The following is a 22,064-nucleotide window of genomic DNA, read 5'->3' on the forward strand; positions in this document are numbered from 1 at the left end:
AGACAGATGGATGAGATAGGAAGGTGAGACGTGTAGACTGAAGAATTTAGAGAAGCATGAGAAAACTTAGATGACTAATACAGAATGAAGTAACCAATCAGCAAACATTTGTAAGCACTTACTGTCTGCCCGACACAGTAAGCAAAACCAGAAAAACAATCAACCTAATGTCTCCTGAAAAGTGAGCAAAAAGAAAAAACGAAATTGAATGTCACATGACCCTGATGATCAAGCTTGATCCCTCCCTTCATTGTATCGGGGTGGAGCGCTGCAGATATTTTCAGACTGTGTGATATGTTGGCTAGTTTTGCTTTTTTCCCTCTTTTCTAATCTCTGTTAGGAGAGATGGCTCGCTGGATATAGAAGGGGGACAGATACATATGGTGTCCTAAAGGCTACCAAAGTACAAAACTGCACTAGAACTCTGGAGAAACTATGTATTTGGAAATGAATGTGATTTTAAAACCAATCAATAAAATAAGACAAAATTTTATATTTGTCGTTGCTGAATGAAGTGATTTATTTGTGGATTTCTTTTTACCTCCAAAGAATGACAATTTTGTTTTGCCTTGTTGCTGCCTTTTGTTTTTATGCTGCAATCATTTCCCTCATTATTCCCTATTCTTCTCTTCCCTTCGCCTTTCCCCTATATCCAATCTTGTGACAAAAAAAAAAAATGGGCAAGACCACCCAACACATCCTCTGCATTTGACAACATATGCAGCACCTACACCCATAGCCCCTTACCCCTCTAGCAAAGCAGCAGAGATGCTTTTCCTTTGGTCTTCTTCAGGTTAAGATTAATCACTGTAATTTCAAGGCTTTCTACCCTCTTTTTTTTTCTTATATTACTGGTGTCATGTATATAATTTTCCTTGTTCTGCTTACTTCACTTTATATAAGAATGGCCATTGTTATGCAGATTTTATTTTGGGAACCTAAGTATCTTAAGTTCTGTGTATGTTCAGAGAGAACATGTCTCCTTATTCATTGGTGGAGAATTTAGTAGTTCCTTTTCTAATAGCTGGTGTCCATTCTGGTTTGATGTAGACAGTAACATTATGTCACTGTTTCTCAAAGGTCATATTGATTGCAGGCTTATAGCAGGTCCTATCTGTTCAGAAAGACTCTGACTACACAGCCAGCAATGGATTCTGTGCCTGTAGTACAAGAACATCTCTTCAGATGTGGCCACTGAGTGAGGAATTTTATTTTAGCCACAGCAGCTTGTAAAGACCTTTATACTAAGGGGTTCCAATCGTTTCACTGGAGGGAGTACCCTCACCAAAAATTGTCATGGATCTTTAACATCAAAGTAGCAAAAAAAACCTCCTCATGGGAACCTTGGCCTTAGTAGCTTATTTTAAGGTTTCTAAATCTTTTATACTTTCAAATCAAGGCTAGTCATATCTAGGCAAGTATTTCTTTACCAATTTCAGCCATATTGTACCATATAGGTTACTGAATTGTTGGGGTACGTTATGTATTCATGCAGGGTCTTGATTGGCAACATAATCTATAAAAGATAGGTGTATTCCAGAAAGCATTATAAAATTTTGTCTTCTTCAAAGATTGGACCCCTCGAGGACAGGAACTATAGTTCTCTTGCTTCCCACCACACACAGCACAGTGTTAGGCACATAGTAGGTCCTGAGTAAATACATACTAAGTTGCTTTGTTAAATGTAAAGTCCTTCAGGCCAAGATTATTTTTTGGATTGCCTTTGTGTATCTGGAGCCTCCCACATCATTTTATACATAATAATTGCATTTTGAAATGTTTATTGGATTGCATGTTATACTTGATTCATCAGTGATAGGAAAACTTTTTGATGCATGGCTCCCCTGCCCTTGTGTTAGCTAGTTATAAGTGTCTTGACTAATCATTTGGTCTTTTTTGATATTTAAATATTCTTTATTCCCTGTCCCCTAAGGTGTGTGTGTTTAGATGACAAGGAAAGATGGAGCCCTCAGCAGTTGTTGAAACACAAATTCATAAAGCCTCCTCAGCTCAAAGTGCCTTTGATAGAGGAGAATCCTGAGGGTAAGCCTTTTCCTTTTGATGCCTCACTTTAGTAGGCAAATATTTGGGGATCAGAACCCTACAACTTGAAGGTCCTTTCTCCAGTTCCCTACTCTAAGCATATTATCACCTTTATCAAGCACCGATGTATATAAGACACTATGCTGGTGTGCTAAGGCTACAAAAAAAAATAAACCTTGCTTTCAAGGAACTGACGTTATTCTTGAAGTGAACATTTGCACAGATAAGTAAATACTCAGTAAGTTGAGGAGGAATAGAACAGTGCCAACTGGGAGCTGGCCGAGGACATTAGAGAAGCCTCTGTCGAGGGGGTGACGCTGGGGTGACACCTGGAAACACCAGCCCGGGCTTCTGAGAGGCAAAAATGATGCAGACGAACACTCCAGGCATGGAGGACAACTTTGGCAAAGCATAGAGATGGAGGATGCAATATTCACACATTTTGGGAAACAGCTAGTTGGCCAGTTTGACTAGAATGCTAATTTCATTAAGGGGAACTAATATGAAAAAAGACCTGCAAGGTTAGTGGAAGACAAATTGCAGAGGGCTTCAAATGCCAGACTGAGAAGCGGTATCTCATGCTGAAGACTGTAGTGAGCCACTGAAGAATTTTGATCAAGGGAGTGCCATGGTCAGATTTGTGTAGGGGGTTCTTTTTAAGGAATAGTTTGATTCCTTTAAGGTCTTTGAGGTCCCTTCCAGCTCTAAAATTCTGTGAATCTGTGAAAGATTTGTATTAGTAGATATTCTTCAGTCTCAATATCTAATCAAGTTCCTTCATATGATTTAGGGCAGTTTCTTATTGTCCTCTCTTCCATGAAATTAGAGCACAGCTGATTGCAGTCCTTCAGGCTAAGCAGAGATAAGGGGAGCTTTACCAGACAGGCACGCTGCACCTTAAACCATTCATTGATTCTGTAAAAACATAATTTTGGGTAAACTGTATTAGAGCTATTGTCTAAGTGTGAAAGCTATTCCTGAGCAGCCGAAATTCAGGCAGTGAAAGCTTTAATAAGTCTTTATTAAGCCTGGATTTTTTTCCAAGAGTTGGCATGCAGAGTGGGAAGAAGAAAAGCAGGGGCCTGGGGTGCTTGCCTGGAATGGGACAGGATGGCCTGAGGCAGGTCCTGGGCTGGTTGCTGCCTGCTCCCAGGAGAAGCTAGGGTCCACAAAAGTGGTGGTAGAGCCAAGTAGCTTTCCAGCCTCACCACCCTTGCATGTACTAATATATATAAGATATTACATAAATGTGCTCAGACCCAGAGATGTGCAGCAGCAGTAAGAATGGTATCTCTTAAAGAAATTTACACTATTATACAAATGTGTTTCTCTATGGTAGGAGTCCCTATCCTTTTTTATAAAGAACTACTTTAAATCTCAGTGTAGTCTTAACATTGGTGTGCTAGAGCACACCTAAGTAGGGAAGGGATGGGCAGAGCCTGGCAACAGCAAATCACTAAAGAACAAAATGAAACTGTGAAGATTTATTTTACAAAATGATGCCGAATGAGAAGCACATGGGGACAATAATCATATTGACTATGACTGAACAAGAAACATATCTGTCCTTCCCTTAATAATGTGGGTTGGGTTAGTATTTCTCTGATCACGTGACAAAGCTTTCTCTGGGTCTTATTGGCCAAGAGAGCTAAAGCTTGAGCTGTAACTCAGTGGATGCAGCTTCCTGGTAATCTCTGACTGAACTGATGTCGCTTCCTAGTTAGCAAGGGGCATATGAAAGCCAACTCACCTGAAGTCAGGGCCCTTCAAGCTTGGTGGATTTCCCAAATCAGCAAATTGCTATCCCCTTTCCTGTCAGACAGCTACATTTCTGTAAAGGGAGTAGGGAAGGCCATTTCTCAGTTAAGTGCTGGCACATCCTTGTTGAATACCCTTTTTATGCTATGTCTAAGTAAACCTTTTGTTAACTATTAAAAAAACAACAGCAAATCACTTAACAAAACAGAAAGGGGGAATCCAACGAGCCACAGAAGGGAAATGAAGGCAGCTGGGGAGAGGATGTTGCTAGCAGCAACAAGCTTGGAAATCTCTAGGTAAGGCTTGAAAAGGTACCAATATATCCTAATCTGTTAACTGGAAATGCTTATCCTCATGTTTAAACCATGTGCTTGGTTAGGCCGCTGGATGTTGTTATAGCCTGTCTGTACTTGGAATGTCTTCCTTAAATCTCTTTGTTTTATCTCAGATTCTGGAGGGCTGGACTGTGCTGAGACTGTTATTCCTAGCAGCCAGCTGCCCAGCGCATCATTCTTCACTGAAACACAAAGACAGTTTTCCCGATATTTCAATGAGTTTGAAGAATTACATTTACTTGGTAAAGGAGCTTTTGGAGCTGTCATCAAGGTATGGTATACAGTTTTTCTCATTTGCATTTCTGATTTCTTCTTCCCTGTTTCCTTCTCTGAAATATCTTGTCATTATTTTAATAGTAATGTTTATTTTCCTTTTAAAAACCTCTTATAGGTTTGTCTTTTCTGTGAGAAAATTGTTACTATTAGTTGAAGTGGTGATCATCTGCACCTTCCTGGCATTAAGAACTTTTACTTGAAATGACAATGTGCACGTTAGGAGAATTTCACTCCTCTACTTGAGTTTAATGCACTAACATTAACATGAAACACGCATTATTCTAACAGCCCATCAAGTTTAGTCAAGACTTCTAAGCAGGGGGCATTTTACTATACTTTTCTTCAGAAAGAAAATATTCAGTTTTTTTCTCAAATTATTTGCTTTTGGATTTGTAGATAAAAGGGTGCCCAGGTTAGAACAAAGATGGAGCCCAACTGTGAAATGACCAGAGATGGTTTTAATGGCTTATATTTTCCGTCTCTTACAGAGATGGAAATAAGTGATATATTATTAAGATGTGGTTGTTCTGGGGTCTTCCTTTTTGTTTTTCATTCCCATTTATTTGGATGATTTTCTTTTATCATTTTCTAGAATATTCTAACCTTAGAAAATTGTCTAATTTATATAATTAAGAAACAATTTAATTGAACTTATTAGGAAGTAAAAATATGTATTCTATAAATAAATTTGATATATCTGTATGTATGTACAGACATATACATTTATATATGCATATGTATATGCATATATATATGTAGATCATATGCATATGTATGTGTATCATAAAAAAGATGGTATCAATAAATGGTCTACCACAGGGCATGTTATTGGGGTGGTATGGATACTACAATGGATACTACAATGGAATCCCTTGGGATTTTCCCATTAACTGAAGTTAAATTATTTTTCCATTGGATCTGCCTAGGACATGGACTCTGGCTATATAGGATATAAAAACCTATCTCTGTGATTCTTTTAGGTGCATGTGTTATCTTAGTTGAGCTCTCAGTTATGATACTTTACTGTCCATAAATCTTCCATCTAACAACTGGAGGGAAAAATAGCAGGAACAGTGTATTTTGAAAGAAGCCTCATAAAATATCAAGTTAGGTTACTTAGCTAAGCATAATAAACCTAGAGGGAAAAATAAAATCATTGCTTCCAAACATCACACTAGTAGAAAGTAAAAAACTTTATGAGTGCAAGGGAATAAAATTTACTTGCAAAATGGGTTTGTGTTTTTTTGGGGTTTTGGGGGTTTGTTTGTTTGTTTGTTTTTTACAAAATTAGAAAGCATGGTTGGCATTAAAAAGGGAAAATTAGAAAGCTCTTGTTAAAATGTCAGTCAAGCTGCCTCTGGTTGTCCTGGATAATAGAATGAACCTACCCTCAATCTGGAATTAGGGAGGAAAATATCAGAAGTTTTTCAGAAATGATAAGCAAATAACTTAAGAATTAACTTTTAGATAATGTAACCTGTGTACTCCAGACAAAGAATTTATTGTACTTTCTGTGGACTTCAGGTAGTGGGTAGCCTGCTTACTGTATTTTATTTATATCATTTCCTGTGCTTATAATATCTTTCTCAGCTATTCAATTCATACTCATCATTTAAATCTCAACTCAATGCCATCCCATCCATGAAGCCTTTCTCAGTGAGAGAGGAAGCAGGATAGAGTGGAGAGAGTGCTAGATTTGTAGCAGAGGACCTGAGTTCCAATCCTGGCTCTGCTATTTACTACCTCCGTGTCCTTGAGCAAGCTATAACCTCTCTGAATCAATATTCTCATCTTTAAAAAGAAGGGGTTAGAAGAGGGGACCTTCCAGTTCTAAATCAGTGGTCATATAATTAATTGCCCCACCAATCATGACCTTTCTCCTTGGCCTTCAGATAGCACTGTTCCATACTTTTCCAGTGCACTTGTCATGTGATATATAACAATCTCTGGTTATACCTTTTCCCCTTGTTAGTAAGATCCATGAGGGCAAGGACCATTTTAGTGCAATTTAAGATATTTTACTTTCATCTGAAAGTTTTACGTATGTAAACTTTAAGCATAGACTTGGTTTCCAGTTGGAATTATAGGATTGTGGATCCACTCAAGTGATACTATATTAAAGTGCTCATGTAATGTGGCAGGCATCACATGCAAAATGAATGGTCGCCTTGTGGTGCTCTTATTCTAATAGGTACAGAATAAACTTGATGGTTGTTGCTATGCTGTGAAGCGGATCCCTATCAATCCTGCCAGCAAACAATTTAGACGAATTAAAGGGGAAGTGACCTTGCTTTCTCGGCTAAATCATGAGAACATTGTGAGGTACTACAATGCCTGGATAGAAAAACATGAGATGCCCTCTCCTGGATGCCTATCATCAGATGTAAGTGAAGAGAGTCCAGCCCCTAAAAAGGGGCAACCAAATGGAAAAAATGGACTTGAGTTGACAGATGATGTGGAAACGAATGCTCCTCCTCCAATCCTGACCAGCTCAGTGGAGTGGAGCACATCTTCCAGTGCCAAGTTCACTGGAGCCAATCAGGAGTCAAGTGATGATGATGAAGATGATGATGATCGGGATGGAGTATTCTCACAGTCATTCTTGTAAGTTGATTCAGTAAATGTTATTTAATTTGGGAAACCATAGAATACTTGAAAGGAAATCCCTTAGCCAATCAAGCCTGTTCATACTCTTTTTAAAAGATTTGGCACATGCATTTATCAGTTTTACAAACTCTTGTTTGCAAAGCTATTGAAAACATGATTTAGTTTTTAATTAGAACATTCGTGTGAAAGTTGTCAAACAGACCCTTACTTTTAAACCATATCCAATTAAAGCTTTAAGACTTTTCATTGTACTTGAAGAATTTCCACACTTGAGGCTATAGTAGATTGTATGGGAAAGCTGGATGAGGCACACCTGTAATCCCTGCTCCTGGCAGAGGTTAAGGCTGATGAATTATCAGCATTGGGTCAGACCTCATGGGGGATTTCTAGCTCAGGCAAAATAGAGAAACTTAGCCAAAAAAATAAAAGTGTGGGGGAAAAGTAAGGAAAGGAGAAGTGAATTCCAGAGTATAAAAGCTTCTCACCTGATTTCATTTGCCAGATTATTCCATCAGGCATTCATACTATTCATCTAGTATGTTATGTAATATACTCTTTCTAGTAAACTAGCTATTTAATAGTCCAGATAATTTGTAGTCCTGAGGTAAGATTTATTAAAGATTCCAAAGTGAGTTAGCAAACGAATAAGCAAAAGCCCGTAGATCGGAAAGTGTAATTTGACAGTTTAATAAGTGTAATCTGCTTTTAATTCTTCCTATCTTACTTAAGTTTTGTTGTAGCCCTTACAAGGGAATGGCCATTGAAAAATAATTAAAACAATTTCTGAATGAAATTATTTTCATGAGGGACCTAAGAATTAGCTTAATGTGCTACCTAGGTGAATTTATATCTGAGTGCTGTTTATGGATAAGTTTCACTGTATAGCGAACACCTTCCTTTTGAATTGTCCAGATCCTGTTGATTTTGGAAATTTAAAGAGATTTCATTTTCCTCTCTTTTCGCTTCTTTTTTCTTTCTCAAAGACCGGCCACAGATTCTGAAAGTGATATCATTTTTGACAATGAAGATGAAAACAGCAAGAGGGCCAGTCAGGTAAATAAGCTTGATTAAAAAGCTTGAATATGATAGATTGTCTGATAAAAGAGTGCACAGCTGGACTCCAGTTGTAGACACTTCATTCAGCCTTCAATCCCAGATACCTTACTCTTAAAAGCAGGAAAAATCTTTTCAAAAATGTTTCACCAAAGTGACACCTTTGATTTATAAGCTACCCTGATAAAACTGTATAGTGTTAAGTTGATTGACTTAAGGATATCACTTAACTCACCTTGTGAATTAAGGAACCTTTCTAAGCAAAGCATTCCTTGATTAATTAATAATTGATTATTACTTTAATTAAAATAATAATTTTATTAATTATAAATTAATTAATTAATACTAAATACCCAGGGTTATTAAAAGAGAGTAATAGAATGGAAAGAACACTGGACATGGAGGCAGATGAAAGCTGGCCCCAAATCCCACTCCCTGATGCTGTAACCCTGGGCAAGTCACTTAACCTCCCTAACCCAGCATTTTCTGTTCTGTAGAGGGGAGATTGTGATGTGATATAACATAACATACAATATCGAGTCTACTCAACAACGCTGTTCCAAAGATTAAATTAGCTAGGGGAGGTAAAGTGTTTGCAAACCTTGGAGTCCTTTATAGTCAATCATTAGTGCTGTAAGTTCAGAGAGGCCTGGAAGGACTTATATGACCTGATGCTGAGTGAAAGGAGCGGAACCAGGAGAAGTTTGTGCACAGCAACGACCACAGTGTGCGAGAGTTTTTTCTGGTAGACTTGGAATTTCGTAATAACGCAAGAACTTCTTAAAAAAAAAAAATCCCAATGGTGGTTCTCTAAGGCAAAATGCCTTCCACACTCAGAGAAAGAAATATGGAAGTCATTCGCAGAATGTAGCAGATCGTGTCTGTGTATGTGTATGTTTTTGTGTATCATGTTTTGATTTGTTATATGATTTCTTCCATTTATTTTAGTCCAACTACATAGCATGACTATAGTGAAAATGTACTCAATAGGAAAGTATATGTAGAACCTATACAGAATTGTATGCAGTCATGGGGAGGGAGGGGGGTAGTGGGGGGTAGGTGTGGGGGGATAAAATCTCAATTGTATGGCAGTGATTGTTAAACATTAAAAAATAATAAAAAAAAATTACTGAGAAAAAAAAATTAGTGCTGTAAGCCTAAATTTATCCTAAATTTATGTTATATACAAATTTCCCTTTTTTCAGGGTAGAGAAATTAATTAGGACATTGCATGGTCTTCAGATGATTTGCTGACTAAAATAAAAATAATTACTTTGTGGTACATTGGTGTGGGGAAAGGATGCAAGCTGTGGAACTAGAGTGAGAAAAGCCACAGTATACATGGACTGCGCCTACTCCTTGCATTTTGCTTGGTTTCTTCCTGCCCCAGCCATTCCTGATTCATTTTTCATAGACCATCCCTGAGACCTCTAACCCCAGTGAATTTCCTGTCCAGTCCTATTGCTTATCCTCATAAATGGTTACCAGTTTATTTTGGCACCCATCAGAGTAGTGTTACATCCTCTCTACTGATTCTAGAGGTAGACAACATTTAGATGTGGGTTAGATAGGATGACTTTTATTTAGGAGTGAAAATAACCCATGAAGTCATACTGGATGTAGGTAACAAATGTTTATATGTACACTCTAGTAGGTAGTTTGAATTGATTTGAAAGAAGTAGAAATGTACAAATTGGTTTGGTTTTTTTTTAGTATTTCCCCAGTCTTATACAACCATCCGAAACCTGTCATATTTATAAACTTGACTCTCTGTGCTAAGAAAAGAATATTGCTCTAAATAATCCAGATAGAATGCAGAAATTATCTACATCTTATTTTAGGATGCTTTAAATTTCAATGTGGCAATATGGCTAGAGAGTTAACCACAAGCTTGTAAGACGTGGGTATGGGCCCCACCTCTGACACATGCTAGCTCTGTGACCTTGGGCAAAATCCCTGAACATCTCAGTGCTTTCAGCATCCCTCTAAGACTATCAGTTAGGGGGCAGTTAGGTGATGCAGTGGATAGAGCACCAGTGCAGGAGTCAGGACCTGAGTTCAAATCTCACCTCAGACACTTGACACTCACTAGCTGTGTGACCTTGGCCAAGTCACTTAACCCCAATTGCCTCATCCTAGGTCATCTCCAGTCTTCCTGATGATATCTGGTCACTGGATTCAGATGACTCTGAAGGAAAAGTGAGGCTCGTGACCTGCACAGCCCTCCCTCACTCAAAACAAAGTCAAGTGCAAGTCATGTCATTATTTCTCTGATGGCATGGTCTTCTTTGGCAACGAAGGACAAACACATAAGACTATCAGTTGCAGAGGAGAATGTTAGCCTACACTGGTAGAGGAAATGTGCTTATCTCTGATTCCCTATACCAGTGAAATCCCAGATCCTTAAAGAGGTGGTGGGCCCTCCTTTATTAAAGGTCTCAAGAAAAGACTGAATAACTACTTTTCAAATACATTGTGAGGCAGGTGATTTTCAGGGGCGCATCAGCCTTTGAGGGCCCTTCAATCTGTAAAATTCTCTTACTCTGTGAAGTGATAGTTTAGACCAGAATTATCAAACTTAAAAACTTCTGAGTACCACCTCCTCCATCCAGATAAAATTGTAATTCAGAAATATATGTAACAAATAACAATATATTATAATATAGATAATATTAATTTGTGGTATTCTAAGTCACTGTGTACCCTGCAAGGATATGTTTCTGTTTGAGTTTGACACCAGTGGTTTAGACAACATATTTACAATTCTGTTTTTACTCAGATCATATTAAAATTTTTCATTACCTGAATATGCTGCACTTGATGGCTAGGGGAGCCACCTCAAAACCATGCCACGTGGCAGAGAGAAGCTCCTATGGTGAAATTCGTGTCCTGTCAATCCATAAATAAGATAATTCACATGAAGCTTCTCCTGTGTCAGCACCGCCTAACAGTGTCTTGTATACAGCAGACACTTAATAAATGTTTATTGAATTGGATGGGGTTAACTATTGTTTCTAGATTTGGCCTATTATCTTTGAAAAATTAAACTCAAACAAAGTAAGTTAGGTTCTTCCCAAGATCCAAATGTAAATCAGAAAGAACCATAAGGGTTGTTAGTTTTTAGCAATTGATAGTTTCTCCTCACTTTAAAAAAACAAACCAAAGAACAAGGCTACTATAGAAGGAAAGAAGTTTTTAAATTATGCTGTTAAGATATTAGTCATGAAAAAATTTTGATAGCAAAAAAAGGAACATATCTCATTTGCTTTTTAGGTCCAACTAAACAGCCCAATAGAAAAACAGTGCTATGACATAGTACAGCAAAGTTGCTCACATGTCCACTAAGCTGCTCAGTCTAGAGAGTAGTGCTTCAAAATCTGTTCGCATTCATATTTTACTATATTAGATCTAGGGAGATCTAAACAAATTTTATTCTAATTAGCACTCTGGTACTTTATAAGAATTTTTTTTTAACTGATATTCTCTATCAACTTTACTCTTTGGTTGTGAGAAGATATTTTGGTGGTGATCGAAATCTTAGCAACTCCCTGTTACCTCTAGAATCAAATGTAAATAGCCTCCTTGATTTGATATTTAAAACCCTTTGAAATCTGACCCCAGTCTCCCTTCTTTTTACCTTTTACTCCCCTACACACTCTATAGGCCAACCAAACTCTTCCTCCATACTTGACTCTACAGCTCCTATCCTCATACCTGGAATACGTTCCACACTGTCTTAATACAAACCATCTTATAGTCATTTTGTATGTATTTCATAGTTCCCTTTATGTGTACCTGCTGTCTTCTCTCAGCCTCCTTTTTCCTTCCACACATCAATAGAATGTGAGCTTTCTTGAGGTTAGGACTTTTATTTCTTTCTCTCTTTGGATACCTAGCACTTAACATCGTGCTCTGCATATACAGGTGTGTCTGGTAAATAGGAAAGGGGGTTTCGTAAACACTTGGCAATGATATTCTGGTTTAGTAGCAATTAATTCCTCATGTTCTGTTTTCTTTCTTCATGAAGCAGGATGAAGAATGCAATGAAAAAAGTGATCACCAGGAAAGTGAACAATCCCTGATGACCCAGGCAGTCCATTACCTGTACATCCAGGTGATCATGCGGGGTTCTCTTTGATAATACAGTAGCTTCCATGAGTAGAATGGGCATTTCTTTGAAAGGTTAGAAAAAGAGGATGAAAGAATGAGACCTAATAGTATATGTGACATAATCCCGTTATTTTGGGGGTGTTCTCCCCTAGTGTGGATTGCAAGTCCTCCATGCCTTCTCATGCTGTGATTCTTCTCCATGCCTTTCTATAAATTTCTGTCGTCTTTCTTCAGGTTCTTTTCATATTTCCAGTACTAATGTAGTATCATGGGCATCACCCTTGATTAAATAACAAGATCAGATCACTAATTACATAAATGAACACATTCATTCTGCCAACACTGACATGATCCTTTATGCTACAGTCATGGCCTGGCCATTTGCAACCATCATGAAACAGATTGAAGTGAAGTATTTTCAAGAATGTGGGGAGGCAGAAGGGCAGAAGATATGATTTAAACAGTGTAGCTTTTCTAAGAAATGGTAGCCACAGACAGATCAGCCTGGTGTGAAAATATAAAGGATAGATACAAAGCTTCAGACTGGCCACATGAGGAGAGTCTTGTTGGGTCCAAATCATGGTGCATTTGTCAGACATGGCTAGAGTCAGCCATAAGTGTAAAAAGAAGCCAGACCTGCTGTTACAGCGTAGGAGGGAATCTTGGTTAGCATGAATCTTTTTTTCAGGTGGAAGATCTGTGGGATAGATTATCATTATACTTCATTGGAAAGACCTGTTGAGTCAACATAAGTACTTGGCATTTGTTACTGCTTTTGTGAGAATAAGTTGAATTCTTTTTTTTATTTATTTAACTTTTAACATTTATTTTCACAACATTTTGGGTTACAAATTTTCTCCCCTTTTATCCCCTCCCCCCCCCAGACCCAAGCTTTCTAATTGCCCCTGTGACCTATCTGCTCTCTCCTCTATCCTCCCTCCCTGCCCTTGTCTCCCTCTTCTCTTTTGTCCTGTAGGGCCAGATAGCTTTCTTGACCCCTTAATCTGTATTTCTTGTTACCCAGTGGTAAGAACATTACATTTGGTCCTAACACTTTGAGTTCCAACTTCTTTAGCTCCCTCCCTCTCCACCCCTTCCCCTTGGAAGACAGGCAATTCAATATAGGCCATATCTGTTTAGTTTTGCAAATGATTTCCATACTAGTTGTGTTGTATAGGACTAACTATATTTCCCTCCATCCTATCCTGTCCCCCATTACTTCTATTTTCTTATGGTCCTTTCCCTCCCCATGAGTGTCGACCTCGTAATGCATTCTCCTCCCCATGCCCTCCCCTCTATCCTCCCCCCCACCCTGCTTGTGCCCCTGTCCCCCACTCTCCTGTATTATGAGATAGGTTTTCCTATCAAAATGAGTGTGCATTATATTCTTTCCTTTAGTGGAATGTGATGAGAGTAGACCTCATGTTTTTCTCTTGCCTCCCCTCTTTATCCCTCCACTAATAAGTCTTTTGCTTGCCTCTTTTATGAGAGATAATTTGCCCCATATAACTTCTCCCTTTCTCCTCCCAATATTTCTCTCTCACTGCTTGATTTCATTTTTTTTTTTAAGATATGACCCCATCCTCTTCAATTCACTCTATGCACTCTGTCTCTATGTATGTGTGCGTGTGTGCATGTGTGTGTGTGTGTACTCCCACCCAGTACCCAGATACTGAAATGTTTCAAGAGTTACAAATATTGTCTTTCCATGTAGGAATGTAAACAATTCAACTTTAGTAAGTCCCTTATGACTTCTCTTTGCTGTTCACCTTTTCATGGTTCTCTTCATTCTTGTGTTGGAAAGTCAAATTTTCTTTCCAGCTCTGGTCTTTTCATCAGGAAAATTTGAAAGTCCTCTATTTCATTGAAAGACAATTTTTTCTCCTGAAGTATTATACTCAGTTTTGCTGGGTAGGTGATTCTTGGCTTCAGTCCTAGTTCCTTTGACTTCTGGAATATCCTATTCCATTCCCTTCTATCCCTCAATGTAGAGGGTGCCAGATCTTGTGCTATCCTGATTGTATTTCCACAATACTTGAATTGTTTCTTTCTAGCTGCTTGCAATATTTTCTCTTTCACCTGGGAATTCTGGAATTTGGCCACAATGTTCCTAGGAGTTTCTCTTTTTGGATCTCTTTCATGCGGTGTTCTGCGGATTCCTTGAATATTTATTTTGCCTTCTGGTTCTAGAATCTCAGGGCAGTTTTCCTTGATAATTTCATGGAAGATGATGTCTAGGCTCTTCTTTTGATCATGGTTTTCAGGTAGTCCCAGAATTTTTACATTGTCTCTCCTGATTCTATTTTCCAGGTCAGTTGTTTTTCCAATAAGATATTTCACATTATCTTCCATTTTTCGAATCTGCGCGGTATGTTCTGAGATATCTGTCTTTCTCATAAAGTCCTTAGCGTCCATCTGTACCATTCCAGTTTTGAAAGATCTATTTTCTTCAGTGAGCTTTTGAATCTCCTTTTCCATTTGGTTAATTCTGCTTTTGAAAGCATTCTTCTCCTCATTGGCCCCTTGCACCTCCCTTGCCAACTGAGTTAGGCTAGTTCTCAAGGTGCCAATTTCTTCAAGATTTTTTTGGTTCTCCTTTAGCAGGGAGCTGATCAGCTTTTCATGCTTCTCCCTCATCCCTCTTATTTCCCTTCCCAGTCTTTCCTCCACCTCTCTAACTTGATTTTCAAAATTCCTCTTGAGCTCTTCCATGGCCCGAGCCCATTGGGTGGGCTGGGACACAGAATCCTCGATTTCTGTGTCTTTGCCTGATGGCAAGCATTGTTCCTCTCCATCAGAAAGGAAGGGAGGAAGTGTCTTTTCTCCGAGAAAATACCCTTCAATAGTTTTATTTCTTTTGCCTTTTCTGGGCATTCTCCCCAACCAGTGACCTGACCTCTCAATAAGTTGAATTCTTGCTAAATTATTAAACTATCACTTTAGCCAACCCTTAGTTTCTTAGCAGGGAATGACTTCCGTGATGGGCATCACACTAGATCACCGCAGTCCCGGCTCATAGGCTTTCGATCGCTTCCTAATTGTTTTCCTTCAGTGGGAGAATGTCTCATTTGAAGAATATTAGCCAGTTGTATAAATAAGTCTCTTCACCATACTGACCATAAAATTCAATGCTATTACGCTGTATTTTGCTACTTTAATATAATTATGGTGTCAAGTTAGAGACCAGTACATGTGATTCTGAACCAAGTAAGGACCATTAATGTTTTTAAATGTTAGCATTTGTTCTAGAAGATCATTCTTGATTCATTTAATGCATAAATTATGGAAAATGTGATGGCATCATTATATTAGTTCTAATAAATTAGTTGAAAACACCTTTCAAAACAACTACATAAAACTCCTATTTCTTGCCATTTTTCACTTACGTTGGGGACTTTTAAAAAGAGGAGAGGGTGTTGGTGGTGGTGATACATGCCATAAATAGCATGTGGTCTACCTTACTATGTAATAACAGCTGCCTCAACTTAATGATAAAGGTGTAAAATTAAAGCACAGCATTAAGTAACATTTCAAGTCAGCAGGTCAGTGTTGAACTTCTCACTGGTTTATCCTTATCCAAAGATGGAGTACTGTGAAAAGAGTACTTTACGGGACACCATTGACCAGGGGTTGTGTCAAGATTCCGTCAGGCTGTGGAGACTCTTCAGAGAAATTCTGGATGGTTTAGCCTACATCCATGAAAAGGTTAGTGAGCTTCACTGCACTGATTTGTCCCATGGCGTGTCTCAGAATTAAAGTGCTCACATGATTGTATGATTGTATGTGATGTACAAAAATATGTGATTTAATAAAATTGTCTCAGTTATGAAAGAAAAAGTACATGTGAGAAGAAAATACAAGGAAGTGTTTTAATGGCAGATTTGTTTGTTAATGGAGATGGAATGGGGTACAAAGATTGATAAGCAGAAAGAATCTTGAAGACTAGACTGTATCTTGGGATATATGTGGTATAAAAGTGATCTAGTGTAGGATTTATTTTAAAAGGGAGTAAAAAATTGAGAGAGAGGTAAAAATGAAGTGTTTCCTCTAAATTATGATATTTTCACTGAATTGGTGATGGCCTTGAAATACTTTTAAGAACTAATTATGTCATCTTTTGTGTGGACAAAAGAAGGCCAAAGATGAAAGCAGTTTATTTAAACTATTATTTCTCACTGAGAGCTGGTCATTTTAAAAGCCAGAAATTTTGAATCCGCTATAAAGGACAAAAACATGAACCTAGCTTCAGATTGAACTGCCTGCTTTTAAAAACCAACTTGTTTAGGACAAATAAAGCCCTGGAACATAGTTATCTCCTAGCATTGAAGTGATCCTCTTTGCCATAACATTTTTCTGGACTAAGTACAGGGAAAATAACTTGACTGTTGTATAACAAACAACTGGGACAACTTCATGAAGAAAGCAGGGAGAAGATATAGACATATTAGACTTTTTCTTCAGCTTAATTTCTCATTATTCTTAAAATGTTTTATTTTGCCATGTTTAAATACAATATTATTAGACGGCCTTTGCACACATACCTGACTGCTTCATAAATGATTTCATAAAAACACAATCTTTGGGGTTCAGATTTTATTAAAAAGCATTTCCACTGAGAATTCTAACTATATTACTATGAAATAATGATTAGTGATCCTAAAATTGTGTTCCTGTGCAGTTTCTCCCTTTCAACTCTGTTGAAAAAATAGCCTAAGATTGTGGGGATAGAAAATGAATAATATTACAAAATCCTTGCCGTCAGGGAGCTCATTCTTTTAGGTGAAAGACAGGGTAGAAACAGGACTTCTGTACCTTATACACTTATGGCAACAGTAAGTATAATCTGACAGTCCAGAAGAAAAGTCCAGTGTTAATTGGAGTTATTTGGGAAATGTCCTTTGGAGCCAGGTAGAACTTGAGGTAGACTTTGAAAAATTAGAAGGATTTGGAAATGTAAAGAAAAGAGGGAGTGCCCTCTTCATTAGGGAAGAACGGTGTGAATCGAGGCACCGAGGAAAGAATGAGCATCGTGCACAAAGAGGGCAGGACATGTTACATGAGGTTGGGAAGGATGGTGCTCACTGTGCCGGGTCTCAAATACCGAGATGAGGAATTTGGACTTAAACCAAAAGTTAATAGAAAGGTGTTTTAGGAAGAGTAATCTGAGAGTTATTCAGGGTAAATCAGAGTAGGGAGAGCAGTTAGAAGACAACAGGCCCCAAAATGAAGTAATCAGTGTACCGTGTGTTTGTGGTATCTCGTCCTACTCCACGGTAATTTCCCTGAGGACTGAGTTAGTGAATTGCTTAAACTTTGTATTCCTCCTGGAGCCCCTCCCCACCCAGTTCCTACGTGATAGATATTCAGTAAGCCTTTACTCCATGAAGGAGGGAATAAATGAAGAGCAGCTTGTGGTTCTTTCCCTAAAATTAATTAGCCCTTTTTGTGATGATCATCTCTAAGTCAGGATATCATTCTTATCTTTCTTTTAACAGGGAATGATTCACAGAGATTTGAAGCCTGTCAACATTTTTTTGGATTCTGATGATCACGTCAAAATCGGTGATTTTGGCTTGGCCACAGACCACCCAGCCTTTGCAGTGAGTATTTTAATTAAGTGGAGACCATAATGAAAAGAGACCAAATCTCATTCCTGAAGCTTTAGGATTTAATCACAATGAAAGATACTTTTAAAATGAGGTTAAGTTAATGTGATTCTCCTGGCTCAGGGCTGGAATCTTCAGTTTACGTTTGTTTTCTGCATTCTAATCATGAATTAGTAAATACTTGCATTTATTGGTAAATGTATTTTAGTTAAAAGTAAATGATTTCTTTGTACCTATTTCAATCATGAATACAAAGTATTTTAATTTCCCTTAGTTTAATATTTTGGTCTGAGGTTTTTATTCAGTGAGAAAGCTTCAATATAGCTAGAGCTAAGCCAAGGCACTTGAAACACCTGAGCCAAGATCTCATCAGTTCTTTTTATCTTCAGGGCATGGGGCTGGTCTCGGAAGATGGCTGGGGCTCAGAACAGTGGGCTTCACCACCAAGACTGGAACATTGCAATAAGTTATATCTGCTATTGTCTTCTTTAGCATATGTTTCTGGCTCCCTCAGAAATTTTAGTGCTGTATCTCCAAGCTGCCACCATGTACATTAGTAATGTATGCAGATAGTGAGCAGTAAAGAGCGTAGTTTTAATATATAATACCATAACTTCCATCCATGAATTTATGCAAGTGTACTCTGCTTTAACCAGACTGGACATATCAATAACCACATTTACAAAAAAGTTCAGTTATAGGAAGTGGAGGATTTTAAAATTGGAAGGATTAAGAACATCTATTCTAGGGGTTCCCAGCAAATCTGTCCCCTTTGAACATTAAAAAAAAAATTGGTAGAATTTCCACATGTAGACACATGTGATAGTATCTATACTCTTAGTATCTGATTAAGAATACACATGACAAAAAGCTAATGAGTTCATTAATGCTTCTGAAGGAGATTTTATTTTATTCATCGCAGTAGCATTTATATCATATTTATTTATATTTATATATGTTATCAACAGAAGGTGAGTTTTGCTTCCTTTTTATGCTGAATCATGCTTTGTGTTTTGTTGCAGCCAAGTGAAGACAAAATGACATTGTATGTACAGATTTGTGGACCCGTTACAGTCATTCTATATTACTTCTCTCCTCTTACTCCTCAAGCTTCTGTGGCTCATAGGTGGGGTGTCACTCATCCAGTCCATTCTGTTTCCTTTCCTTTAACTCCCTATTTAGGGGCAAGAAAAGGAAACCGAGGCTTAGTAAACAGTTGAGGTCAACTTTTATGTGAAGATGGTAGAAAAGAGATCAGCAGAAGAGGAGGAAATGAGGAAGGTAGAGAGAGCACTTCAGGGAAGGGGGTAGCCATTTGCCATTAGAATGTTTTGGTTTTTTCAAGAATATCACCACTTTACATACTCTGTTTTGAGGACGTGTCAATGTGAACTGGAAAATGACACAATGAAATTAGAAAGGCAACACCAATGACAGCCCATGCTCACAGTGACCCTCCTGGAATTTCTGCAAGCTATAAAATATGCAAAAGGCAGTCATCAGTGACAAATGCCATGACACCCTAATACTTGGGTTCCTTGTATTTTAGGCGGATACCAAACAAGAAGATCGGGGACCTGATCACCTAGTTAAATCTTACCCCTCAGGTAAACAAGGAAAAGCCTGTACATGTTTTCATCACTGATTTTTTTTTTTTACACCAAATGCCATTTCCTTTGCACTGCTAATTGTCCTTCAGTACATCATTAGAAAAGAGAGCTTAAGGTGTTAAAAGGCAGTGAGGGTGTGGTGGATAAAATGCTGGTCAGGATTCAGAAGAGCTGGGTTCAAGCCCTACCTCTGATGAATACTGACTGTGGTGCTCTGGGTAAGTCATCTGACTTTTCAGTGCCCCAGGCAGCTATCAGTTGCACAATGGCTATAGATCTGCATTGGTAGAGTTTCCTTACCTGTTGCTCTATACATCAGTGAAGTCAGACTACCTGATCATTTTGGCCAATCTAAAGGGTTTTCTCCTAAGAACATATTCAGTTGATAGAAAATACTAGCCTATCTGGAGCTGCCTCCCCCTTACTTCAGTTAGAAGGCATCCTTGAGTAGAGTGCAATGAATGTCAGTAATTAACTACATAAGGGAGATATGGACAGTCTTTTGTATCATGCATAAAAAAATCCCTCAGTGGGGATTGTCAATCCCCCATTGACAAGTGGATTGTCAGTAATTAATTAGACTCAGTTCATCACTGTCGTTAATCCCCTTGTTGTAGGCCCTTCTGCCATGTCCATAGAATTCTTATCATATAAAGCTTTTTTTTCTGTCTGCAACCACACAGATAATTTGACTGGAATGGTGGGCACAGCGTTGTATGTAAGCCCGGAAGTCCAAGGAAGCACGAAATCTTCATACAACCAGGTAATGTGAAACGGAGCATTTTATTTTTGTTGAAAAACAAAGAGGGTTTCAACATGAAATATTATTATGAGCTTAAAAGATAATATCACTTTGGGGCCATTCGCAAATGTTTTATTTTTAAATTTGCTAGTTTGGACAGTTGCTGTTTGCTTTTTAACTGTTAAGATGCTGTGAGTTGATTCTATACATGCTGTCAACATGTTAGGCTCCATGAAGATGAAAACCTTGTTTTGGAGTGCTGTCCACTTAAATTTTGACTTTTGCATGCATGTTAAATTGAGATACTTTCAGATGTTCTCATGGCATTTTGTAAATTTTCAGTGAAGAATCTCAAAATTTCCGTAAACTCTTAACTTGAGCATATTTCCTTGCAGATTGTACCTCATACTATTAGCTAAACCATTTTAGATGAAGATCTTGAATGAAGAATCATTTTCTCAGCCTTATAATCATAGTTCAAAACTAGCTTTCACTTATAGCAAGAGATACACACACACACACACACACACACTCACACAAACGCACAAGAATATGATTTGGAAAAGAGCTCAGAGGTCATCTAAGCCAGTATAAGAGGAACTTTTTGCTAGTACTTAGAATTAAATTTATTTTTAGCTTTCTGAAAAGCTGGATTTGTGCTTCCTTGCTATTTGATTTTGTTGAAAAATAAAGTGATTAAAATTTTCAGCAACTCTAGCATACAGTGAATTAGTTTACATTATCATCCCTCTATCCTTTAATAAGACTGTTTTCTGAATTTCATCCTGTCAGTATCAGTGCTCTTTTGGATTTTTTTCTACCAAATATTTACTAAGTATTTTTTCTAATTGAATTTTCATTTATGTTCTTTGAGTTAATCATGAGGACTTTCCTCATTCACTGTATTATTTTAAAATGATTACTATTACATTAAACAGTCAACCCATAAACAGTCAGGTGCCTATTATGCTCCAGACACTACGCTAGTCATTAGAGATGCAGTTACAAAAGGCAGTGTTGGTCAAGGGGCTAACATTCTGCTACCAGGACTGGAATGACCTTGCAACTCTCTGGCCACTTAGAGTAACTTGAAATTTTCATTTATTGCCCTGCATCAGATGATTAATAAATTAAAGTATTACCCAAGCCTTATCTGTTTTAGCAGCTCTTTTGTCCTTTATCAGTATCCAAGATTTGCAATTTTCAGTCATTTTAGTCTAACACCGTATATACATTAGCCAGATAGAATTGATTTTACAAGTACAGTGTTCAGATTAGCTGGATTAAATGCTTCACAGGCTAAACATAGAACATTTTGTTTATGTTTTTATTCCTTTGTTTTGTGAATCGTCTGAACAAATAGTTTTCTGTACCATGACATTTTTTTGAATCTTTTTTTTTTGCTATTTAATACTTATTCTACAATTTCTTAAGAAATTGTACTTTGATCACTAGTCAAACCTGAATGCAATTAAATTATTTATATTTCCATTTTTTCTCCCATAGAAAGTAGATCTTTTCAGCCTGGGCATCATCTTCTTTGAAATGTCCTATCATCCCATGGTTACAGCATCAGAAAGGATCTTTATTCTCAGTCAACTCAGAGACGTATGTATCAATGATTTCACCCCCTAAATGTACCTCACTGACCTCGGTTTTTATCACATGAAGTTTAAGTATATGACAACATAACTTTCTTATATTTAAACCTATGAAAAAAGGTTTTTCTCCCATAAATAAAAAGGCTTAATTATTGAGGCATGCCAGCCTTGACAAACTGCCTTTACAATGAACCATTTCAAGCAGGGAACAAGCCCTGCAGGTCTCCCTTCTTATGGCAGCATCAGTAGTAGCACTGCCACTTTCCTCAGACATTTCCATTTCCAACACTTTATATTTGACTCAGATCATATTGAGAGTAGAT

The 22,064-nt window shown here is 37.7% G+C and overlaps 1 protein-coding gene across 3 annotated transcripts in view; it reads left to right on the plus strand.

Annotated features, from left to right (window-relative positions):
- The window catches only part of EIF2AK4 (eukaryotic translation initiation factor 2 alpha kinase 4), a 106,913-nt gene that overhangs the window by 48,132 nt on the left and 36,717 nt on the right, over positions 1 to 22,064 (plus strand). For 2 of the 3 annotated variants that reach the window (XM_072622553.1, XM_072622555.1), the window contains 10 exons: positions 1,934 to 2,043; positions 4,250 to 4,407; positions 6,604 to 7,016; positions 8,003 to 8,072; positions 12,100 to 12,186; positions 15,765 to 15,887; positions 17,678 to 17,782; positions 19,338 to 19,395; positions 20,082 to 20,161; positions 21,647 to 21,748. In XM_072622553.1, coding sequence (XP_072478654.1) covers positions 1,934 to 2,043; positions 4,250 to 4,407; positions 6,604 to 7,016; positions 8,003 to 8,072; positions 12,100 to 12,186; positions 15,765 to 15,887; positions 17,678 to 17,782; positions 19,338 to 19,395; positions 20,082 to 20,161; positions 21,647 to 21,748 — 1,306 coding nt within the window. The remainder of the gene's footprint in view (positions 1 to 1,933; positions 2,044 to 4,249; positions 4,408 to 6,603; positions 7,017 to 8,002; positions 8,073 to 12,099; positions 12,187 to 15,764; positions 15,888 to 17,677; positions 17,783 to 19,337; positions 19,396 to 20,081; positions 20,162 to 21,646; positions 21,749 to 22,064) is intronic. The other variant, XM_072622554.1, reaches the window with a different exon arrangement.

This window comes from Notamacropus eugenii, chromosome 7, assembly GCF_028372415.1.
Source record: "Notamacropus eugenii isolate mMacEug1 chromosome 7, mMacEug1.pri_v2, whole genome shotgun sequence".
NCBI classification, from domain to species: Eukaryota; Metazoa; Chordata; class Mammalia; order Diprotodontia; family Macropodidae; genus Notamacropus; species Notamacropus eugenii.